This window comes from Eurosta solidaginis, chromosome 2, assembly GCF_040869045.1.
Source record: "Eurosta solidaginis isolate ZX-2024a chromosome 2, ASM4086904v1, whole genome shotgun sequence".
NCBI classification, from domain to species: domain Eukaryota; kingdom Metazoa; phylum Arthropoda; class Insecta; order Diptera; family Tephritidae; genus Eurosta; species Eurosta solidaginis.
Window position 1 is genome coordinate 212,290,940 of NC_090320.1, and position 21,244 is coordinate 212,312,183.

The following is a 21,244-nucleotide window of genomic DNA, read 5'->3' on the forward strand; positions in this document are numbered from 1 at the left end:
TATTACATTTTTTGTTAGTTATTATTTATGTACCTTCAGATACATCCTTGGGTACATATGAACGCCACCAACGAAATATGAAATATCCGTCCTGTACACGCACTGAATAATCAAACGTTATATAGACAAAATCACGAAACATTATTTTCCCTGCTAAAGGATTTAATGCCACAGAGCCTAAATTGATTAAAAAAAAATATAAATATACATAAACGTATATAATTGCTTTTTATATTTAAACTGTCGCTTTCAACCTACCGATTTTAAAATATGCTCCCTTTATGAACCAACGATTGACAATTTTTGTTATAAAAACTCCAACAAGACGCGAATTGTAAAATGTTATATAGGTGACCCAGGTTATAGAAGTCAGCAAGGAACAAAGCAGCCATATCTGGAAAACAATGAACGTTTGCGGGTAAAAAAAACACTTATCCTCACTTAGATAATGTTAGGAGAGTCATCTAGCGGCAGTGCTTAAATAACTAGCTACAGAACATGTTTTACCGAAAAGGGGAAACACAAACCTCTGTTGGCCATAGTGTATAACCTATAGCTGAATCGGTTGCGGTGAATAGTGGACATACACCTTTTGTAGAGGTAATACATAGAGGTAATGTAGAGGTGAAACATAGACACATATTTCAGTTGCATCTGAGTATTATGCGTATTTAATTTTAGGAGTACTAATTTTCTGCGCAGCAATTTCAGGAGTGTAGATAAAGTTTAAAGCTTACCAGTCCATATAAAGTTTAAGCGTAAACGTATATAGAAGTAAAAAAAAACACAGCTTATATTAACATATGTGACCCGGCCTATGAAAAGGTGGCTTATGACTCAAAAAAAAAGCAGCTGTTAACAGCTGTTTCTCGCAATTTCTTTTTTGAGTCAAAAGCCACCTTTTCCTAGGCCGGGTCACATATATACAAATCTCAAATAGAATGATCGTGGGATCGCTTAAAACAAAAAGGTACAAGGCGCGTTAACCACCGAAGAGATTTCAGGTCGGAGTTCTCTTCCAATTTGCGTCGTGCTTATTTCAACTAGCTTACTTTGTGTTGTGCCTTTCTATGCACATCCCTAATCTACCTAGTATTTTATTTCCACTTGCTTCCAACAAAAAGCAACTAATATAAACGGGTGCATAAGAATCATGGAGAACTGCTCGTGTCGTTTTACCACTAAAGGCGGAGAAGATCAGTTGCAACCCCCAGCGAATTAGAGGGCTTAAAATATACCCGCGGCAGGTATGCCTGCCCAAGAGGCGACTAAAATACTAAATTTATTCAATTGTGTAACGCAACTCTCTCGAGGGGTTGCCAGCGCAATATATAGCTTCTACAACCCAATTGTCAACCTCATCTACCCGTGACGAATTCTGTTTCATTAACAGCCGAGGCTCTGGCGAACCCGAAGTCCTGGTGGATCTCGGGGGTGGGAGGACGGTATGGCCTAGATTTGATGTGGTCGAACCAAATCGTTCCCGAGATGGTCGAGCTGGTACCTTTATGGTGCTTGTTACCGGAATGTACCGGATCTACATCCGGCAAAGGACTATCAACATCGATAACACTCCCCAAGGCCTTCGGGGTTTTAGAGTCAGACGGAAAAAGCTTACTAAAATGTATCAGATAGGCCAAATTTAGGGCAGGACAACGTCAGCCGGGTCTTCTAGTATGTATATATATTATTAAATCAGTTGTCGGGATGGACTATGATGCCGAGCAACGGAGTTGATTAAGAGTGCTGTTGGAATGGACGGATTTCGAGCAGCTGATGTATATTTAACACACACAATAAGTAGGGCTGCGATGTGTGGGAGGTTGCAAAGGACGTGATTCCAAGCCACCCGCCCAGAGTAACTGGAGCTGATGATAAGAGTGGGAGGTTGGAAAGGACGTGATTCCAAGACATCCACCCGAATCAATTCGTATTTATTTATTTATTTACCAATCTAAAGATCAACAAATCTTATGCTTATCAATCTAAATACAAAAGAATTTGCAAACAAAAACAGATTTAGACAAATAACAGATTTAATTTAACATGTTAATTTTAAAACAGTTATGAGTTCAAGGCAGTGAGTATATATTTTTTTATACTGTAAAGTGTGTATATATTTATACCTTTCATGAACATGAAATGGTATATTAACTTTGGTCCGATGTTTGTAACGTTGAGAAATATAGAAGATAGACTCACCATTAAGTATACCGAATTGATCAGGGCGACGAACTGAGTTGATATAGCCATGTCCGTCTGTCCGTCCGTCTGTCTGTTTGAACGCAAACTAGTCCCTCAAATTTTGAGATATCTCAATGAAATTTGGCACAAGGATGTATTTTTGTATTATATTAGACATTTGTCGGATCCGGTAGGATCGGACCACTATAACATACATATATCTCCCATACAACCGATCGTTCAGATAAGACGATTTTGGTCATTCCTGCCGCAATTTAGAAAGTATAAACGTGAAACTCGTTTATATATATTTTAATATATCATAGAATATTTTCTGAAAAATCACTTTGATTGGAGCTATATATAGTATATATCCCATCGTTCCGATTGTTCAGTTAGAAATATTATTGGCAATTTCTCCCTAAATTTCCAATATAAAAACGTTAAACTTGGTGATATTTATCTAATATATAAAATTCTTCTGTCACGGTTTTAGAGGCTTAACTCCTCCGAAACGGCTGAACCAATTCTCATGAAATTTTGTGAGCATATTGGATAGGTCTGAGAATCGGCCAACGTCTACCCTTTTTTCGCTACGTGCCTAGGGTCTTGAGATCAAAACGTGGACCCGGGTACCCCTAGAATGTGTTTATACAATATGGATATCAAATGAAAGCTGTTGATGAGTGCTATAGTGCAGGATAATTTTCATACAACTGGGAGGCTAGGGTCTCGAGATATAGCCCATAACGTGGACCCGGGTACCCCTAGAATGTTTTTATACAATATGGATATCAAATGAAAGCTGTTGATGAGTGCTATAGTATAGGATAATTTTCGTACAACTGCGAGACTAGGGTCTCGAGATATAGCCCAAAACGTGGACCTGGGTACCCCTGAAATGTGTTTATACATTATGGGTATCAAATGAAAACTGTTGATGAGTGCTATAGTACAGGAGAATTTTCACACAACTGGGAGGCTACGGTCTCGAGATATAGCCCAACACGTGGACCCGGGTACCCCTAGAATGTCTTTATACAATATGGATATCAAATGAAAGCTATTGATGAGCGCTATAGTACAGGATAATTTTCATACAACTGGGAGGCTAGGGTCTCTAGATATAGCCCAAAACGTGGACCCGGGTAACCCTAGAATGTGTTTGTACAATATGGATATCAAATGAAAACTGTTGACGAGTGCTATAGTACAGGATAAGTTTCATACAACTTGGAGGCTGGGGTCTCGAGATATAGCCCAAAACGTGGACCCGGGTACCCCTAGAGTGTGTTTATACAATATGTATACCAAATTAAAGCTGTTGACGGGTGTTATAATACAGGATAATTTTCATACAACTGGGTGGCTAGGGTCTCGAGATATATCCCAAAACGTGGAAAAGGGTACTCCTAGAATGTGTTTATACAATATGGATATCAAATGAAAGCTGTTGATTAGTACTATAGTACAGGATAATTTTCCTACAACTGGGAGGCTAGGGTCTCGAGATATAGCCCAAAACGTGGACCCGGGTACCCCTTGAATGTGTTTATACAATATGGATATCAAACGAAAGCTGTTGATGAGCGCTACAGTACAGGATAATTTTCATACAACTGGGTAGCTACGGTCTCGAGATATAGGCCAAAACATGGACCCGGATATACCTAGAATGTGTTTTTATATTATAGGTATCAAATTGAAGCTGTTGATGTGTGCTATAATACAGAGTAAGTTTTACACCGCTGAGTGACTATGGTCTCGAGATATAGGCCAAAACATGGACCCGGATACCCCTAGAATGTGTTTGTATTGCGGATATCAAATGAAAGCTGTTGCTCTAAAGTTCATTGTGATATTCGATTTAGCCGCATCAACCTGGCAAAACTGATAAATATGCATGCGAAGCCGAAACAAAGACAAGAGTATACATACCTATTTACATACGTCCTATTCGATTTGCCTGAAATTTCGTATATAAATTTGCCTATATTATTATTTACGAAGCTTTTTTCCGGGAAGTATACCAGAGACGGACTGGGACTGGGAATAAGATTAGGGCTGGGACTGAGACTCGGAGTGGGACTGGGACTGAGACTCGGAATGGGACTGGAACAAAATACATACCACCCTCTGGGACTGGCAATAAGAGATGAAGAAGAAGGAGAAAAACTTGAGAGAAGAGAAAAGACAGAAGGAGACTGAGAAAGAGATAGAATGAGACGAAGATGGAGATGAAGCGAAAAAGACGAAGGGAGGAGTGAATAAAAAGATTAGGAAAAAGTGTAGAGGGTAGGGCAGATTTAGACGAAAAAAGCTTATTAAAATGTATGTAGATAGGCCAAATTTAGGGCAGAACAACGTCTGCCGGGTCTGCTAGTTTTAATATATTGTAACGATTTTACTTGCAAATCCTCTTATTTGCCCTTCTGCTTAGTTCGAATCACTAAACTGTTGAATAAATAACTCCAATATGTAATAATGCAAAATGGCCTTTATTAAAGTACTTCACAATGACGCTCAAACTGTGCAACGAATAGCTTGCTTAATAACCAAACTGATTGTTTGGACAATGAACTTCCCCGCAGAGCTTGCACTTGACAGGTTGACTTTGCATCATCATTATCGTCTGGACGTTTCACAACAGTAGTGCGCGCTGACTTGAAACCACCCTTGCATTCTTTCTGGAAAATTCTTTCAGTCGTTTTAGTGCGTCCATTAAGGTTTGTCAATGCCAGTGTTTTTCTCGCAGGTATCTTTGATTTCGCTTTATTTGGCACATTCGATCCATCAACCTTTGCTCGATCTACTTTCCTTGACTTTCGTGGTCTCTGTCGAATCTCCGCCACCAGCACTCGCTTACTGCTGAACCCTTTTTCCAAACTGAAGTTAAGTGGCACATCTCATAACGCATCACCCTTCTCTGCATATCGATCTTGATGTCATGGTCAACCAAGAAATCCACTCCCAATATAACTTCATCAACAATCTCCGCCACAACGAATTTGTCTAAAACCATGACCTCCCCAATTAATACTTCACATATCACTTCTCCCTGGACTTGGTTATACTCGCCAGTGACCGTACGCAACCTCGCTCCAGGTAATGACTTTACTCTCCTGTAGACCAAATCAGATCGAATCAAGGAATGAGATGCGCCCGTATCTACAGTCAGTACATGTTCTTTACCATCCACATTCCCTCTGACGGTAAGACTCCTCGATTTTCTACCAATTTGCAACACCGATATCACAGGGCATTCAATAGCTGGATCTAGCTCTCGATCTCTACCTCTTACTCGCTCTTGCTCATCTCCTCCAGCTCTGCGTTTACGGCCACCCACATTGTTGGAACTACTAGGATAAAGATCACAATGACGGGCAATGTGACCGGTCTTCCCGCATTTGAAACATTTGATAACTTTGTTACTCCGCTTTTGCGATCCTTTCAGCGCCTCCAATATTGCGTCTACCCACTCTGGCCTTTCTACCTCCACACGGCGTGCTTTGTAAACTGGCTTACACAGAAGCAATGCTGTTTCTTGAGTCAGTGCATGGGATACCGTTTCTGCGATTGTAGGTTTTGGGTTTGCATATGTCGCTCGCTTCGTTTTTACGTCCCTTATGCCATTTATAAAACTCTGGATTTTTACCCTCTCGGTGTAATCCACGGGTGCGTCCGCATTTGCCAAATGTGCCAACCTTTCAACATCCGAGGCAAACTCCTGCAAAGTCTCATTTGCTTTTTGGTAGCGGTTTTGCAACTCAATTTGGAATATCTGTTTCCTATGCTCGCTTCCGTAACGTCTCTCTAAAGCGCTCATCAATGTTTCGTAGTTGTTCCGCTCTTACTCTGGGATGGTCTGTAGGATTTCCGCATTCCAGTTGTTTACTGTTGCGGTCTTCTCAAATTGTAGCTTAAAGACCTGGAAAGGAACAGAACCGTCAAAGGATGGTATTTTTACCTTTGGATTACTCGTTGAAACTGCTGGGCGATTTAGATGCAACTGCTCGATACGTCCTCTCAAAGCATCCACCTCGGCCTCGATTTTTTCTTCAAACTGTAAAATTTTTGTATCTTGTGCCTCCAACTTCGAGGAAATACGTCCTTCTTGCTCTTCCAGTTGAGCAGAGATCTGCGATGATATCTGTGCTGAAATTTGCGCCGACATTTCGGATATCCGTACCTCTTGTGCTTCAATCTTCGCAGTTATACGGTTCTCCTGCGATTCCAGCTGAGATGACATTTGTGACGACATTTCGGATATACGCGTTTCTTGTGCTTCTATCTTCGATGTTATTTCTGACGACATTTCTGCAATATGTGTCTTCTGTTCTTCCAGTTGAGATGACATGTTGGTGGATATTTGTGATGACATTTCTGTTATACGTGCCTCCTGTGCTTCCATATTGGATGTTACTGTCGATGTTTGAGCAGTTATTGCAGCCAATATCATGTTCAAGTCTGTGCTGATAACTGTCTGCGATGTTTCGTTATTCTCTTCAATTTTTGTTGTCTCCTCGCCATCAAGATGAAAGACATAATCTTCCACATCAATTCCTTCTGCTTCCATTGCCTCTCGTAGCCGTGCCTGAGGTTCGAGTTTAACGCCGCTTGTATTCAATCCACGGCTCTCCAACTCCTTCTTTAATTGCTGAATCTTCAATTCACTGAACTTTGCCATATCCTTGTTGTCCTCTGGAATTTATTCAACAATTCCTCTTCTGACACCAATTGTAACGATTTTACTTGCAAATCCTCTTATTTGCCCTTCAGCTAAGTTCAAATCACAAAACTGTTGAATAAATAACTCCAATATGTAATAATGCAAAATGGCCTTTATTAAAGTACTTCACAATGACACTCAAACTGTGCAACGAATAGCTTGCTTAATAACCAAACTGATTGATAGCTCAAATGAAACTATACTATTCAAAATAATACTGCTCTTGCTCGCTAGATAGCGTCTTAATCGAAATCTGAAATCAAACTGAATTCCAGCGCCTCTACAATTGCCGCATTTTATACTCTTTGATTTCAACCTTCGCATCTTCAAGGCGCTTCCAGAATCTACTAGTCCAGCAGCTCTCAAATTTCTCAGATGTAACTACAATTGCACAATTTTATAGTTTTTCTCATTGCATACTTATAGGAGTATCTCAGATATATGCATTTGTTTGTGCATTGACTCTCCGCTGCTCGTATACGTACATGGTACATATGTGTAGACGCAATTATTGTTTCGTTTATGTAGATACATAATGATTGATCTATGGATGTGAATTCACGTCACTGCTTAGCATCGGCTTAGAGATGGCAGCACTCCTTAGTTTTGCTAATATTCGTAACAATATCATAGAAGATTTCCTGTAAAAATCATTTCAATCGGAGCTATATATCCCATACAACCGATCGTTCGGATAAAGGGTTTTTTGCCATTTTTATTTTATATTTATGTTAAAAATCGTTTAGGCATGTACATCTTTTCACTATATATTTCTTATCTTATACATCCGATTATTTGGAGATTACGAACGCGATAAGATTATTGTTCAGCCCCATTCATGAAAGGTATGTGGTCTTCGGCACAGCCGAAGAGTGTCCCGTCCTTAGTTGTTTTTATACTCAGTTGAGCAGAGCTTACAGAGTATAATAACTTTGATTGGATAACGGTTGGTTGTACAGGTATAAAGGAATCGAGATAGATATAGACTTCCATATATCAAAATCATCAGTATCGAAAAAAAATTTGATTGAACCATGTCCGCCCGTCCGTCCGTTTGCCCGTTGATATGTAGTCAAGAGTAAATTTTGAGTTATCTTGATGAAATTTGGTATGTAGGTTCCTGGGCACTCATCTCAGATCGCTATTTATAATAAACGATATCGAACTATAGCCGCGCCCACTTTTTCGATATCGAAAATTTCGATAAACCGAAAAAATGCGATAATTCATTGCCAAAGACAGATAAAGCGATGACACTTGGTAGGTGGGTTGACCTTATGACGCAAAATAGAAATTTAGTAAAATTTTGGACAATGGGCGTGGCACCGCCCACTTTTAAAAGAAGGTAATTTAAAAGTTTTGCAAGCTGTAATTGTCATTGAAGATATCATGATGAAATTTGGCAGGAACGTTACTACTATTACTATATATGTGCTACATAAAAATTAGAAAAATCGGATGAAGAATACGCTCACTTTTAAAAAAAAATTTTTTTTAAAGTCAAATTTTAACAAAAAATGTAATATCTTTACTGTATATAAGTAAATTATGTCAACATTCAACTCCAGTAATGATATGGTCCGCTCCGCCCTTTTTCATTTAGTTTGTCTAGAATACTTTTAATTCCATAAGTCGAAGAAAAATTTACCAATCCTTCTGAAATTTGGTAGGGGCATAGATTCTATGACGGTAAGTGTTTTCTGTGAAAATAGGCGAAATCGGTTTAAGCCACGCCCAGTTTTTATACATAGTCGACCGTTAACACGATAACTTGAGCAAAAATCGATATATCTTTACTAAACTTAGTCCACGGACTTATCTGAACTCACTTTATCTTGGTACAAAAAATGGGCGAAATCCGACTATAACCGCGCCCACTTTTTCGAAATCGAAAATTGCGAAAAATGAAAAAAATGCACTAATTCTATACCAAATACGAAAAAAAGGGATGAAACATGGTAATTTGATTGGTTTATTGACGCAAAAAATAACTTTAGAAAAAACTTTGTAAAATGGGTGTGACACCTTCCATATTAAGTAGAAGAAAATGAAAAATTTCTGCAGGGCGAAATCAAAAGCCCTTGGAATCTTGGCAGGAATACTGTTCGTGGTATTACATATATAAATAAATTAGCGGTACCCGACAGATGATGTTCTGGGTCACCCTGGTCCACATTTTGGTCGATATCTCGAAAACACCTTCACATATACAACTAAGGTCCACTCCCTTTTAAAACCCTCATTAATACCTTTAATTTGATAGCCATATCGTACAAACACATTGTAGAGTCACCCCTGGTCCACCTTTATGGCGTTATCTCGAAAAGGCGTCCACCTATAGAACTAAGGCCTTCTCCCTTTTAACACCTTTCATTTGATACCTATATCGTACACACGCATTCTAGAGTCACCCCTGGTCCACCTATATAGCGATATCTGGAAAAAGCGTCCACATATAGAACTAAGGCCTACTCCCTTTTAAAATACTCATTAGCAGCATTCATTTCATACCCATATCGTACAAACACATTCTAGAGTCACCCCTGGCCCACCTTTATGGCGATGTCTCGAAACGTCCACCTATGGAACTAAGGATCACTCCCTTTTAAAATACTCATTAACACCTTTCCTTTGATACCCATATCGTACAAACACATTCTAGAGTCACCCCTGGTCCACGTTTATGGCGATATCTCGAAAAGGCGTCCACCTATAGAACTAAGGCCCACTCCCTTTTAAAATACTCATTAACACCTTTCATTTGATACCCATATCGTACAAACACATTCTAAAGTCACCCCTGGTCCACGTTTATGGCGATATCTCGAAAGGCGTCCACCTATAGACCTAAGGCCCACTCCCTTTTAAAATGGTCGCTAACACCTTTCATTTGATTCCCATATCGTACAAACACATTCTAGAGTCACCCCTGGTCCACCTTTATGGCGATATCTCGATAAGGCGTCTACCTATAGAACTAAGGATCACTCGCTTTTAAAATACTCATTACCACCTTTCATTTGATACCCATATCGTATAAACACATTCTAGTCACCCCTGGTGCACCTTTACAACAATGGTCCGCTCCCTTTTAAAATACTCTTTAATATCTTCCATTTGATACCCATGTCAAACAAACACATTCCAGCGTTACCCTAGGTTCATTTTCCTACATGGTGATTTTCCCTTATTTTGTCTCCAAAGCTCTCAGCTGAGTATGTAATGTCCGGTTACACCCGAACTTAGCCTTCCTTACTTGTTGATACTGTAAAGTGAGTATTAATATTATTGCAATGATTAATTGACACAGTCAACGAAGAGATTCATGCATTTGAAAATTCGATCTACATGTAATTAAATATAGTTGGAAATATCGAGAGGACCTAAAAGGGACATTAAACATAACCTCACCAAGCAGAAATGGACAATTTATCATCCCTCTTAATATTTTTACCATGAATAAAACACCAAGCATCTCCCTATGCCTCTGTAGTGAAGACAGCTGTAAAAGTTTTAGCCTGCTACAGTGGGGCGGTAGATTCCTTGATGGATCCCAGGGCAAATGATTTAAAGCAAAAAGCAAAAATTGCTTTTGGGCCGATTCCACTTTTTCGCTGTGAATCTGATAACGCGGGTTCCAGATAATGGAAGCATATTCCAATATAGGTCTTACTAACGATAAAAAAAAGAGTTTTAGTAACATAGGGGTCATTGAATTCCTTTGACCACCTTTTTACGAAAGCCAAAGAGCCTCTAGCTATATTCACACCCGATCCGATATGTAATTTGAAGGCCAGTTTAGGGTCCATTATAACGCCAAGATCAGTAAAGTTTGTGACTTGCTTAATGATATAATCGCCTATCAAGTACTGATGGGATTTAAAAGATTTCCTCGTAAAACACATAAACTCGCACTTCGGTAAGTTTAGTGACATTACGTTCACATCACACCACTCAACTAGGTTATTCAGATCCGATTGGAGAAGTGCCCTATCTTCAGGTGAGCGAATGGGCATTACCAGTCTGACATCAGCGTACATCAGCGGCATACATCCCTTCAAAACATTTGGGAGGACATTAATGAAGAGCAGGATCAAAATATTTCGTATCGTTTATTGATGATTACACGCATTTTGCAATGGTTTACAATATAAAACATAAGTTGTTGTTGTTGTTGTTGCTGTACATAAAACATAAGTGCGCGAAGTTTGGTTCTTCAATATTAATGTTCACGTGTATCAAGGACGGGAATACATCTCAAAAGCTCAAGAAAATTCGTACATGCAGAAAGCAATTCAAATTGAACCAACCGTGACTTATTCATTGCAACAAAAATGCGTTGCAGAACGCTTTAACAGGACTCTGGTGGAAAAAGTTAGATGTATGTTAATCGAATCAAATGTGACAAAAAGAATTTGGTGCGAAGCTGTATATACTGCTGTTTATGTAGTAAATCGAATTCCAACAAAGTCGATAGGTAGTTCTATAACTCCTGCTAAAATGTGGTATGGAGTGTGTAGGGTTTGGTTATAAATTTAACTTTATAATATTGCTACGAATATTAGCAACACTAAGGGGTACTGTCATCTCTAAGCCGATGCTAAGAGTGATTTGTATGCACATCCATAAATCAATCATTATGTATCTACATAAACGAATCAATCATTAGGTCTACACATATGTACGTACACGCAGCGGAGAAGCAACGCACAAACAGATGCAGATATCTTATCTGAGATATACAATTATAATTGTGGAAGTGTCGCTCACAAACACACGCGCATATGAGAGCTATACACGTACATCTATATTTATAATTGTAACAGATAACCAACTCGTAGATTCTAGAACAGAAGCGCCTAGAAGATGCAACGAGGAAATCAAAGAGTATAAAAGGCAACAATAGTAGAGGCGCTACAATCAGTTTTGATTAAGCATGCTATCTGTCGAGCAATAGTAGAGTTATTTATTGTGAAGTACTTTAATAAAGACCATTTTGCATTACTGAATAGTGGTGTTATTTATTCAACAGTTTAGTGATTCGAACTTAGCAGAAGGTTGCAAATAAGAGGATTTGCAGTAAAATCGTTACAATATTATACTTTGTTACTTTTAAAAACGTATTCATGTTTTTAATTTTTAATTTTGAATTTTGTTTTTTCTAAAATTTTCATTCAATTAAAAATTCTTTTAATGTTAAAACCAACATTTGAGCTTTTAAAAGAAAAAATAAAACAATTTCTATATTAACCATAATTTTGGATCTGCCGAGTGACGCCAGATGTAAGCAAACTTAGAATATTTGGTTGCAAAGCGTATGCATGGATACCTGGTCAGCAAAGAAAGAAGCTTGATCCGAAGAGCAGCAAGCCCGTGATGGTTGGTTACACTCAAAAAGGTTATAAACTTTGGAATATAAAAAATAAAAAGTTGTTTTATCGCTAGATGTAAAGTTTGATGAAACAGTTTTTCCATACAACGAGAAAGTATCCAATGATACAGATAATAAGGGAATACGAATAATACGAAGCCACGAGCAAGAAGGGGAAACTGAAAATGATGTGCTCGTGCCAGAAGAGGTGTGCAATAGTAGCATTCAAAACCTATTTTCCGATGGAGAGGAAGCTAGTGCAGAAAATGAGAAAGCTGAAGATATTTTTGAAGATGCGGTAAACGAAGCTGATGACGTGTTAAGCGATACTGAAAATATTATTGACGATACATCGGGGCTTTCTACGGACAATAATGGTTCTGAAGTTGTTATTCGGCGCAGTGAACGGAAACGCCGATCCTCAAGTAAGTTATTCGATTTCTTTACTGGATATAGAGCCACTTCTGCCGCTAATAATCACTCAGATTATCCTGAAACTTATTCCAAAATTGCTGGGAGAAGTGATGTACATGCTGAATGCAATTGAAGACGAACATAAATCTATGGATAACAAGTAAATAAGGTTAAGTTCGGGTGTAACCGAACATTACATACTCAGTTGAGAGCTATGGTGACAACATAAGGGAAAATAACCATGTAGGAAAATGAACCGAGGGAAACCCTGGAATGTGTTTGTATGACATGTCTATCAAATTAAAGGCACTAAAGAGTATTTTATGAGGGAGTGGGCCATAGTTCTATAGGTGGACGCCATTTAGGGATATCGCCATAAAGGTGGATCAGGGTTGACTCTAGAATTTGTTTGCACGATATGGGTATCAAATGAAAGGTGTTAATGAGTATTTTAAAAGGGAGTAATCCTTAGTTCCTAGGTGGATGCCGTTTCGAGATATCGCCATAAAGGTGGAACAGAGGTGACCCTAGAATTTGTTTGTACAATATGGGTATCAAAAGAAAGGTGTTAATGAGTATTTTAAAGGGAGTGATCCTTAGTTCCATAGGTGGACGCCGTTTCGAGATATCGCCATAAAGGTGGACCAGGGGTGACCCTAGAATTTGTTTGTACGATATGGGTATCAAATTAAAGGTATTAATGAGGGTTTTAAAAGGGAGTGGTGGTAGTTGTATAGGTGGTCGCCTTTTCAGAGATATCGCCATAACGGTGGACCAGGGGTGACTTTAGAATGCGTTTGTACAATATGGGTATCAAACGAAAGGTGTTAATGAGTATTTTAAAAGGGAGTGGACCTTAGTTCTATAGGTGGAAGCCGTTTCGAAATATCGCCATAAAGGTGGATCAGGGGTGACTCTAGAATGTGTTTGTACGATATGGGTATAAAATTAAAGGTATTAATGAGGGTTTTAAAAGGGAGTGGTGGTAGTTGTATAGGTGGTCGCCTTTTCGAGATATCGCCATAAAGGTGGACCAGGGGTGACTCTAGAATATGTTTGTACGATATGGGTATCAAATGAAAGGTGTTAATGAGAGTTTTAAAAGGGAGTGGTGGTAGTTGTATATGTGAAGGCGTTTTCTAGATATCGACCAAAATGTGGACCAGGGTGACCCAGAACATCATCTGTTAGATACCGCTAATTTAATTATATATGTAAGATATGCCAAGATTTCAAGTGTTTTTTATTTCGCCCTGCAGAACTTTTTCATTTTCTTCTACTTAACATGGTAGGTGTCACAACCATTTTACAAAGTTTTTTCTAAAGTTATATTTCGCGTCAATAAACCAATCCAATTACCATGTTTCATCCTTTTTTCGTATTTGGTATAGAATTATGGCATTTTTTTTCATTTTTCGTAATTTTCGATATCGAAAAAGTGGGCGTGGTCATAGTCGGATTTCGTTCAAGATAAAGTGCGTTCAGATAAGTACGTGAACTAAGTTCAGTAAAGATATATCGATTTTTGCTCAAGTTATCGTGTTAACGGCCATGCGGAAGGACAGACGGACGACTGTGTATAAAAACTGGGAGTGACTTCAACCGATTTCGCCCATTTTCACAAAAAACAGTTAACGTCATAAAATCTATGCCCCTACCAAATTTCAAAAGTATTGGTAAATTTTTGTTCGACTTATGGCATTAAAAGTATCCTAGATAAACTAAATGAAAAGGGCGGAGTCACGCCCATTTTGAAATTTTCTTTTATTTTTGTATTTTGTTGGACCATATCATTACTGGAGTTGAATGTTGACATAATTTAATTATATACTGTAAAGATATTAAATTTTTTGTTAAAATTTGACTTTAATCGTTCTCCGATGATTTAAAGCAAAAAGCAAAAATTGCTTTTGGGCCGATTCCAATTTTTCGCTGTGAATCTGATAACGCGGGTTCCAGATAATGGAAGCATATTCCAATATAGGTCTTACTAACGATAAAAAAAAGAGTTTTAGTGACATAGGGGTCATTGAATTCCTTTGACCACCTTTTTACGAAAGCCAAAGAGCCTCTAGCTATATTCACACCCGATCCGATATGTAATTTGAAGGCCAGTTTAGGGTCCATTATAACGCCAAGATCAGTAAAGTTTGTGACTTGCTTAATGATATAATCGCCTATCAAGTACTGATGGGATTTAAAAGATTTCCTCGTAAAACACATAAACTCGCACTTCGGTAAGTTTAGTGACATTACGTTCACATCACACCACTCAACTAGGTTATTCAGATCCGATTGGAGAAGTGCCCTATCTTCAGGTGAGCGAATGGGCATTACCAGTCTGACATCAGCGTACATCAGCGGCATACATCCCTTCAAAACATTTGGGAGGACATTAATGAAGAGCAGGATCAAAATATTTCGTATCGTTTATTGATGATTACACGCATTTTGCAATGGTTTACAATATAAAACATAAGTTGTTGTTGTTGTTGTTGCTGTACATAAAACATAAGTGCGCGAAGTTTGGTTCTTCAATATTGTCACGGATATTAGCATCGCTAGGCTATACCATCACTAAGGCGATGCTAAGCGATGTTCACGTCAATAATCAAATCATGTATACACATATATAAGGCAGCCGAGAGATGTCACACACAGATGCATTTACTTATACGCCTATGTGTGTGCGAGAGACTGTAAACTACAAACTCACATACATCTGAGAGACGCTGAAAAGTAGAAAATTGTAAACAAGTAGAAACTATATGAGAACTATAAACACTCGAAATAGTTAGTAACTTCTGGAAATCGAAGAGCCTAGAAGTATGCAGCGTAAACTATAAAAGCGATGCAGGCGAGTAAGAAGTAATTCAGTTTTAGTTTGAGTTGATCAGCAGTTACGACTAAGACGATATCTAGCGAGCAATAGCAGTATTATTTTGATTAGTGGAGTTTCATTTGAGCTATCAGTTTGGTTATTAAGCTATTCGTTGCACAGTTTGTGTGTTATTGTGAAGTACTTTAATAAAGGCCATTTTTCCATTGTTCAATATTGGAGTTATTTATTCAACAGTTTAGTGATTCGAACTTATCAGAGGATTGCAAATAAGAGGATTTGCAAGTAAATTCGTTACAATTGGTGTCAGAAGAGGAATTGTTGAATAAATTCCGAAGACTTCGAATAAACTTGGACATGGCAAAGTTAAGTGAATTGAAGATCCCGCAACTGAAGAAGGAGTTGGAGAGCCGTGGATTGAATACAAGCGGCGTTAAACTCGAACTTCAGGCACGGCTACGAGAGGCAATGGAAGCAGAAGGAATTGATGTGGAAGAGTATGTCTTTCATCTTGATGGCGAGGAGACAACAAAAATTGAAGAGAAAAACGAAACATCGCAGACGGTTACCAGTACAGACTTGAACATGATATTGGCTGCAATAGCTGCTCAAACATCGACAGTAACAGAATTGGCGTCGCAAGTAACATCACAATTGGAAGAACAGAAGACGTATATGTCATCACAGATGGAATCCCAAGAGACACGAATAACATCGAAGATGGAAGAACAGAAGACGTATATGATATCCCAACTGGAATCGCAGGAAACTCGTATAACATCACAATTGGAAGAGCAGAAGACATATATGGCATCCCAGCTGGAATCACATGAGGCTCGTATTTCAGAAATGTCGACACAGATTACATCAAAGATGGAAACACAACTGAAAGAACAAGAGGCGCGTATATCATCAAAACTCGAAGGGCGTATGGACGAGAAAATAAAGCAGTTTGAAGAAAAATTCGAGGCAGAGGTGGATGCGTTGAGAGGTCGTATACAGGAATTGCAACTTAATCGGCCGGCTGCTTCAGCGAGTAATACAAAGGTAAAAACTCCATCTTTTGACGGCTCTGTTCCTTTCCAGGTCTTCAAGCTACAGTTTGAGAAGACCGCAGCAGTGAACAAATGGAATGGGGAAGATAAAGTTGCTGCACTCTTCATGGCGTTGAAAGGGCCTGCAGCTGAGATTTTACAAACCATTCCAGAGAGTGAACGGAACTGTTATGAAGCATTGATGGGCGCTCTAGAGAGGCGATACGGAACTGAGCATAGGAGACAGATATACCAAATGGAGTTGCTGAACCGCTTCCAGAGGCCTGGTGAAACATTGCAAGAGTTTGCGTCGGATATTGAAAGGCTGGCTCATCTCGCAAATGCGGACGCACCCGTGGAATACACCGAGAGGGTAAAAATCCAGAGTTTTATAAATGGCATACGAGACGTGGAAACGAAGCGAGCCACATACGCGAACCCAAAGCCAACATTCGCAGAAACGGTGTCACAAGCTCTGATTCGGGAAACGGCGTCGCTTCTGTGTAAGCCAGTTTTCAAAGCACGCCGTGTGGAAGTAGAAAGGCCAGAGTGGGTAGACGCAATATTGGAGGCACTGAAAGGATCACAAAAGCGAAGTGAAAAAGTTATCAAATGCTTCAAATGCGGGAAGTCCGGTCACATAGCACGTCATTGCGATCTTGGTCTTAATAGTTCTAACAATGTGGGTGGCCGTAAACGCAAAGCTGGAGGAGATGAGCAAGAGCGAGTAAGAGGTAGAGAGCTAGATCCAGCTATTGAATGCCCTGTGATATCTGTGTCGCAAATTGGTAGAAAATCGAGCAGTCTTACCGTCAGAGGGAATGTGGATGGCAAAGAACGAATACTGACTGTAGATACGGGCGCATCTCATTCCTTGATCCGATCTGACTTGGTCAACAGGAGAGTAAAACCGTTACCTGGAGCAAAGTTGCGTACGGTCATTGGCGAGTATAACCAAGTTCAGGGAGAAGTGATATGTGAAGTATTGATTGGGAAGGTCATGGTCCTACACAAATTTGTTGTGGCGGAGATTGTTGATGAAGTTATATTGGGAGTGGATTTCTTAGTTGACCATGACATCAAGATCGATATGCAGAGAAGGGTGATGCGTTATGAGAACCAAGATGTGCCACTTAACTTTAGTTTGGAAAAAGGGTTCAGCAGTAATCGGGTACTGGTGGAGAATACTCAACGAAGGCCACGAAATTCAAAGGTAAAGGTTGATAGATCGAATGGGCCAAATAAATCAAAATTAAAAGTACCTGCGAGAGAAACACTGGCATTGAAAAGCCCTAACGGACGTACTAAAACCAAGAAAGAATGCAATGGTGGTTTCAAGCCAAGGCACACTACTGTTGTGAAGCGTCGGAACGATACTGATTATGCAAAGGAAATCCGTCCAGCGCAAGCTCTGCGAAGTAATTCTTCATTGGCCAAGAAACAGATTGCGAGGGAACGATCCACAATAATGAGTAGTAAGATGGAACACAGGTACGACAGGGAAAATAATTCGGAAGGTTTCCGGAATGGAGATTTGGTACTGTTATACAACCCTCACCGGCGGAAAGGTGTTCCATCCAAACTTCGGTGCAGTTGGGAAGGCCCGTACAAGGTTGTGAAGAAGATCAGTGATACCATCTACCGCATACAAAGCATTGAGAAACCGCGGAGTAGAAGAGTGGTACATTTGGCGATGCTAGCAGCGTTTAGATCGAGAGATTTGTCTGATCGGGACGATCAGACTTAGGTGGAGGGCAGTGTCACGGATATTAGCATCGCTAAGCTATACCATCACTAAGGCGATGCTAAGCGATGTTCACGTCAATAATCAAATCATGTATACACATATATAAGGCAGCCGAGAGATGTCACACACAGATGCATTTACTTATACGCCTATGTGTGTGCGAGAGACTGTAAACTACAAACTCACATACATCTGAGAGACGCTGAAAAGTAGAAAATTGTAAACAAGTAGAAACTATATGAGAACTATAAACACTCGAAATAGTTAGTAACTTCTGGAAATCGAAGAGCCTAGAAGTATGCAGCGTAAACTATAAAAGCGATGCAGGCGAGTAAGAAGTAATTCAGTTTTAGTTTGAGTTGATCAGCAGTTACGACTAAGACGATATCTAGCGAGCAATAGCAGTATTATTTTGATTAGTGGAGTTTCATTTGAGCTATCAGTTTGGTTATTAAGCTATTCGTTGCACAGTTTGTGTGTTATTGTGAAGTACTTTAATAAAGGCCATTTTTCCATTGTTCAATATTGGAGTTATTTATTCAACAGTTTAGTGATTCGAACTTATCAGAGGATTGCAAATAAGAGGATTTGCAAGTAAATTCGTTACAATATTAATGTTCACGTGTATCAAGGACGGGAATACATCTCAAAAGCTCAAGAAAATTCGTACATGCAGAAAGCAATTCAAATTGAACCAACCGTGACTTATTCATTGCAACAAAAATGCGTTGCAGAACGCTTTAACAGGACTCTGGTGGAAAAAGTTAGATGTATGTTAATCGAATCAAATGTGACAAAAATAATTTGGTGCGAAGCTGTATATACTGCTGTTTATGTAGTAAATCGAATTCCAACAAAGTCGATAGGTAGTTCTATAACTCCTGCTAAAATGTGGTATGGAGTGTGTAGGGTTTGGTTATAAATTTAACTTTATAATATTGCTACGAATATTAGCAACACTAAGGGGTACTGTCATCTCTAAGCCGATGCTAAGAGTGATTTGTATGCACATCCATAAATCAATCATTATGTATCTACATAAACGAATCAATCATTAGGTCTACACATATGTACGTACACGCAGCGGAGAAGCAACGCACAAACAGATGCAGATATCTTATCTGAGATATACAATTATAATTGTGGAAGTGTCGCTCACAAACACACGCGCATATGAGAGCTATACACGTACATCTGTATTTATAATTGTAACAGATAACCAACTCGTAGATTCTAGAACAGAAGCGCCTAGTAGATGCAACGAGGAAATCAAAGAGTATAAAAGGCAACAATAGTAGAGGCGCTACAATCAGTTTTGATTAAGCATGCTATCTGTCGAGCAATAGTAGAGTTATTTATTGTGAAGTACTTTAATAAAGACCATTTTGCATTACTGAATAGTGGTGTTATTTATTCAACAGTTTAGTGATTCGAACTTAGCAGAAGGTTGCAAATAAGAGGATTTGCAGTAAAATCGTTACAATATTATACTTTGTTACTTTTAAAAACGTATTCATGTTTTTAATTTTTAATTTTGAATTTTGTTTTTTCTAAAATTTTCATTCAATTAAAAATTCTTTTAATGTTAAAACCAACATTTGAGCTTTTAAAAGAAAAAATAAAACAATTTCTATATTAACCATAATTTTGGATCTGCCGAGTGACGCCAGATGTAAGCAAACTTAGAATATTTGGTTGCAAAGCGTATGCATGGATACCTGGTCAGCAAAGAAAGAAGCTTGATCCGAAGAGCAGCAAGCCCGTGATGGTTGGTTACACTCAAAAAGGTTATAAACTTTGGAATATAAAAAATAAAAAGTTGTTTTATCGCTAGATGTAAAGTTTGATGAAACAGTTTTTCCATACAACGAGAAAATATCCAATGATACAGATAATAAGGGAATACGAATAATACGAAGCCACGAGCAAGAAGGGGAAACTGAAAATGATGTGCTCGTGCCAGAAGAGGTGTGCAATAGTAGCATTCAAAACCTATTTTCCGATGGAGAGGAAGCTAGTGCAGAAAATGAGAAAGCTGAAGATATTTTTGAAGATGCGGTAAACGAAGCTGATGACGTGTTAAGCGATACTGAAAATATTATTGACGATACATCGGGGCTTTCTACGGACAATAATGGTTCTGAAGTTGTTATTCGGCGCAGTGAACGGAAACGCCGATCCTCAAGTAAGTTATTCGATTTCTTTACTGGATATAGAGCCACTTCTGCCGCTAATAATCACTCAGATTATCCTGAAACTTATTCCAAAATTGCTGGGAGAAGTGATGTACATGCTGAATGCAATTGAAGACGAACATAAATCTATGGATAACAAGTAAATAAGGTTAAGTTCGGGTGTAACCGAACATTACATACTCAGTTGAGAGCTATGGTGACAACATAAGGGAAAATAACCATGTAGGAAAATGAACCGAGGGAAACCCTGGAATGTGTTTGTATGACATGTCTATCAAATTAAAGGCACTAAAGAGTATTTTATGAGGGAGTGGGCCATAGTTCTATAGGTGGACGCCATTTAGGGATATCGCCATAAAGGTGGATCAGGGTTGACTCTAGAATTTGTTTGCACGATATGGGTATCAAATGAAAGGTGTTAATGAGTATTTTAAAAGGGAGTAATCCTTAGTTCCTAGGTGGACGCCGTTTCGAGATATCGCCATAAAGGTGGACCAGAGGTGACCCTAGAATTTGTTTGTACAATATGGGTATCAAAAGAAAGGTGTTAATGAGTATTTTAAAGGGAGTGATCCTTAGTTCCATAGGTGGACGCCGTTTCGAGATATCGCCATAAAGGTGGACCAGGGGTGACCCTAGAATTTGTTTGTACGATATGGGTATCAAATTAAAGGTATTAATGAGGGTTTTAAAAGGGAGTGGTGGTAGTTGTATAGGTGGTCGCCTTTTCA

The 21,244-nt window shown here is 38.9% G+C and overlaps 1 protein-coding gene across 12 annotated transcripts in view; it reads right to left on the bottom strand.

The window, feature by feature from the left end:
• Positions 1-21,244, bottom strand: part of tweek (transmembrane protein KIAA1109 homolog tweek) — a 115,755-nt gene that overhangs the window by 57,496 nt on the left and 37,015 nt on the right. For all 12 annotated transcript variants that reach the window (XM_067767027.1, XM_067767028.1, XM_067767024.1 and 9 more), the window contains exons 2-3: positions 259-394; positions 34-177 (exon numbers count right to left, since the gene is read on the bottom strand). In XM_067767027.1, the coding sequence (XP_067623128.1) occupies positions 34-177; positions 259-394 (280 nt within the window). The remainder of the gene's footprint in view (positions 1-33; positions 178-258; positions 395-21,244) is intronic.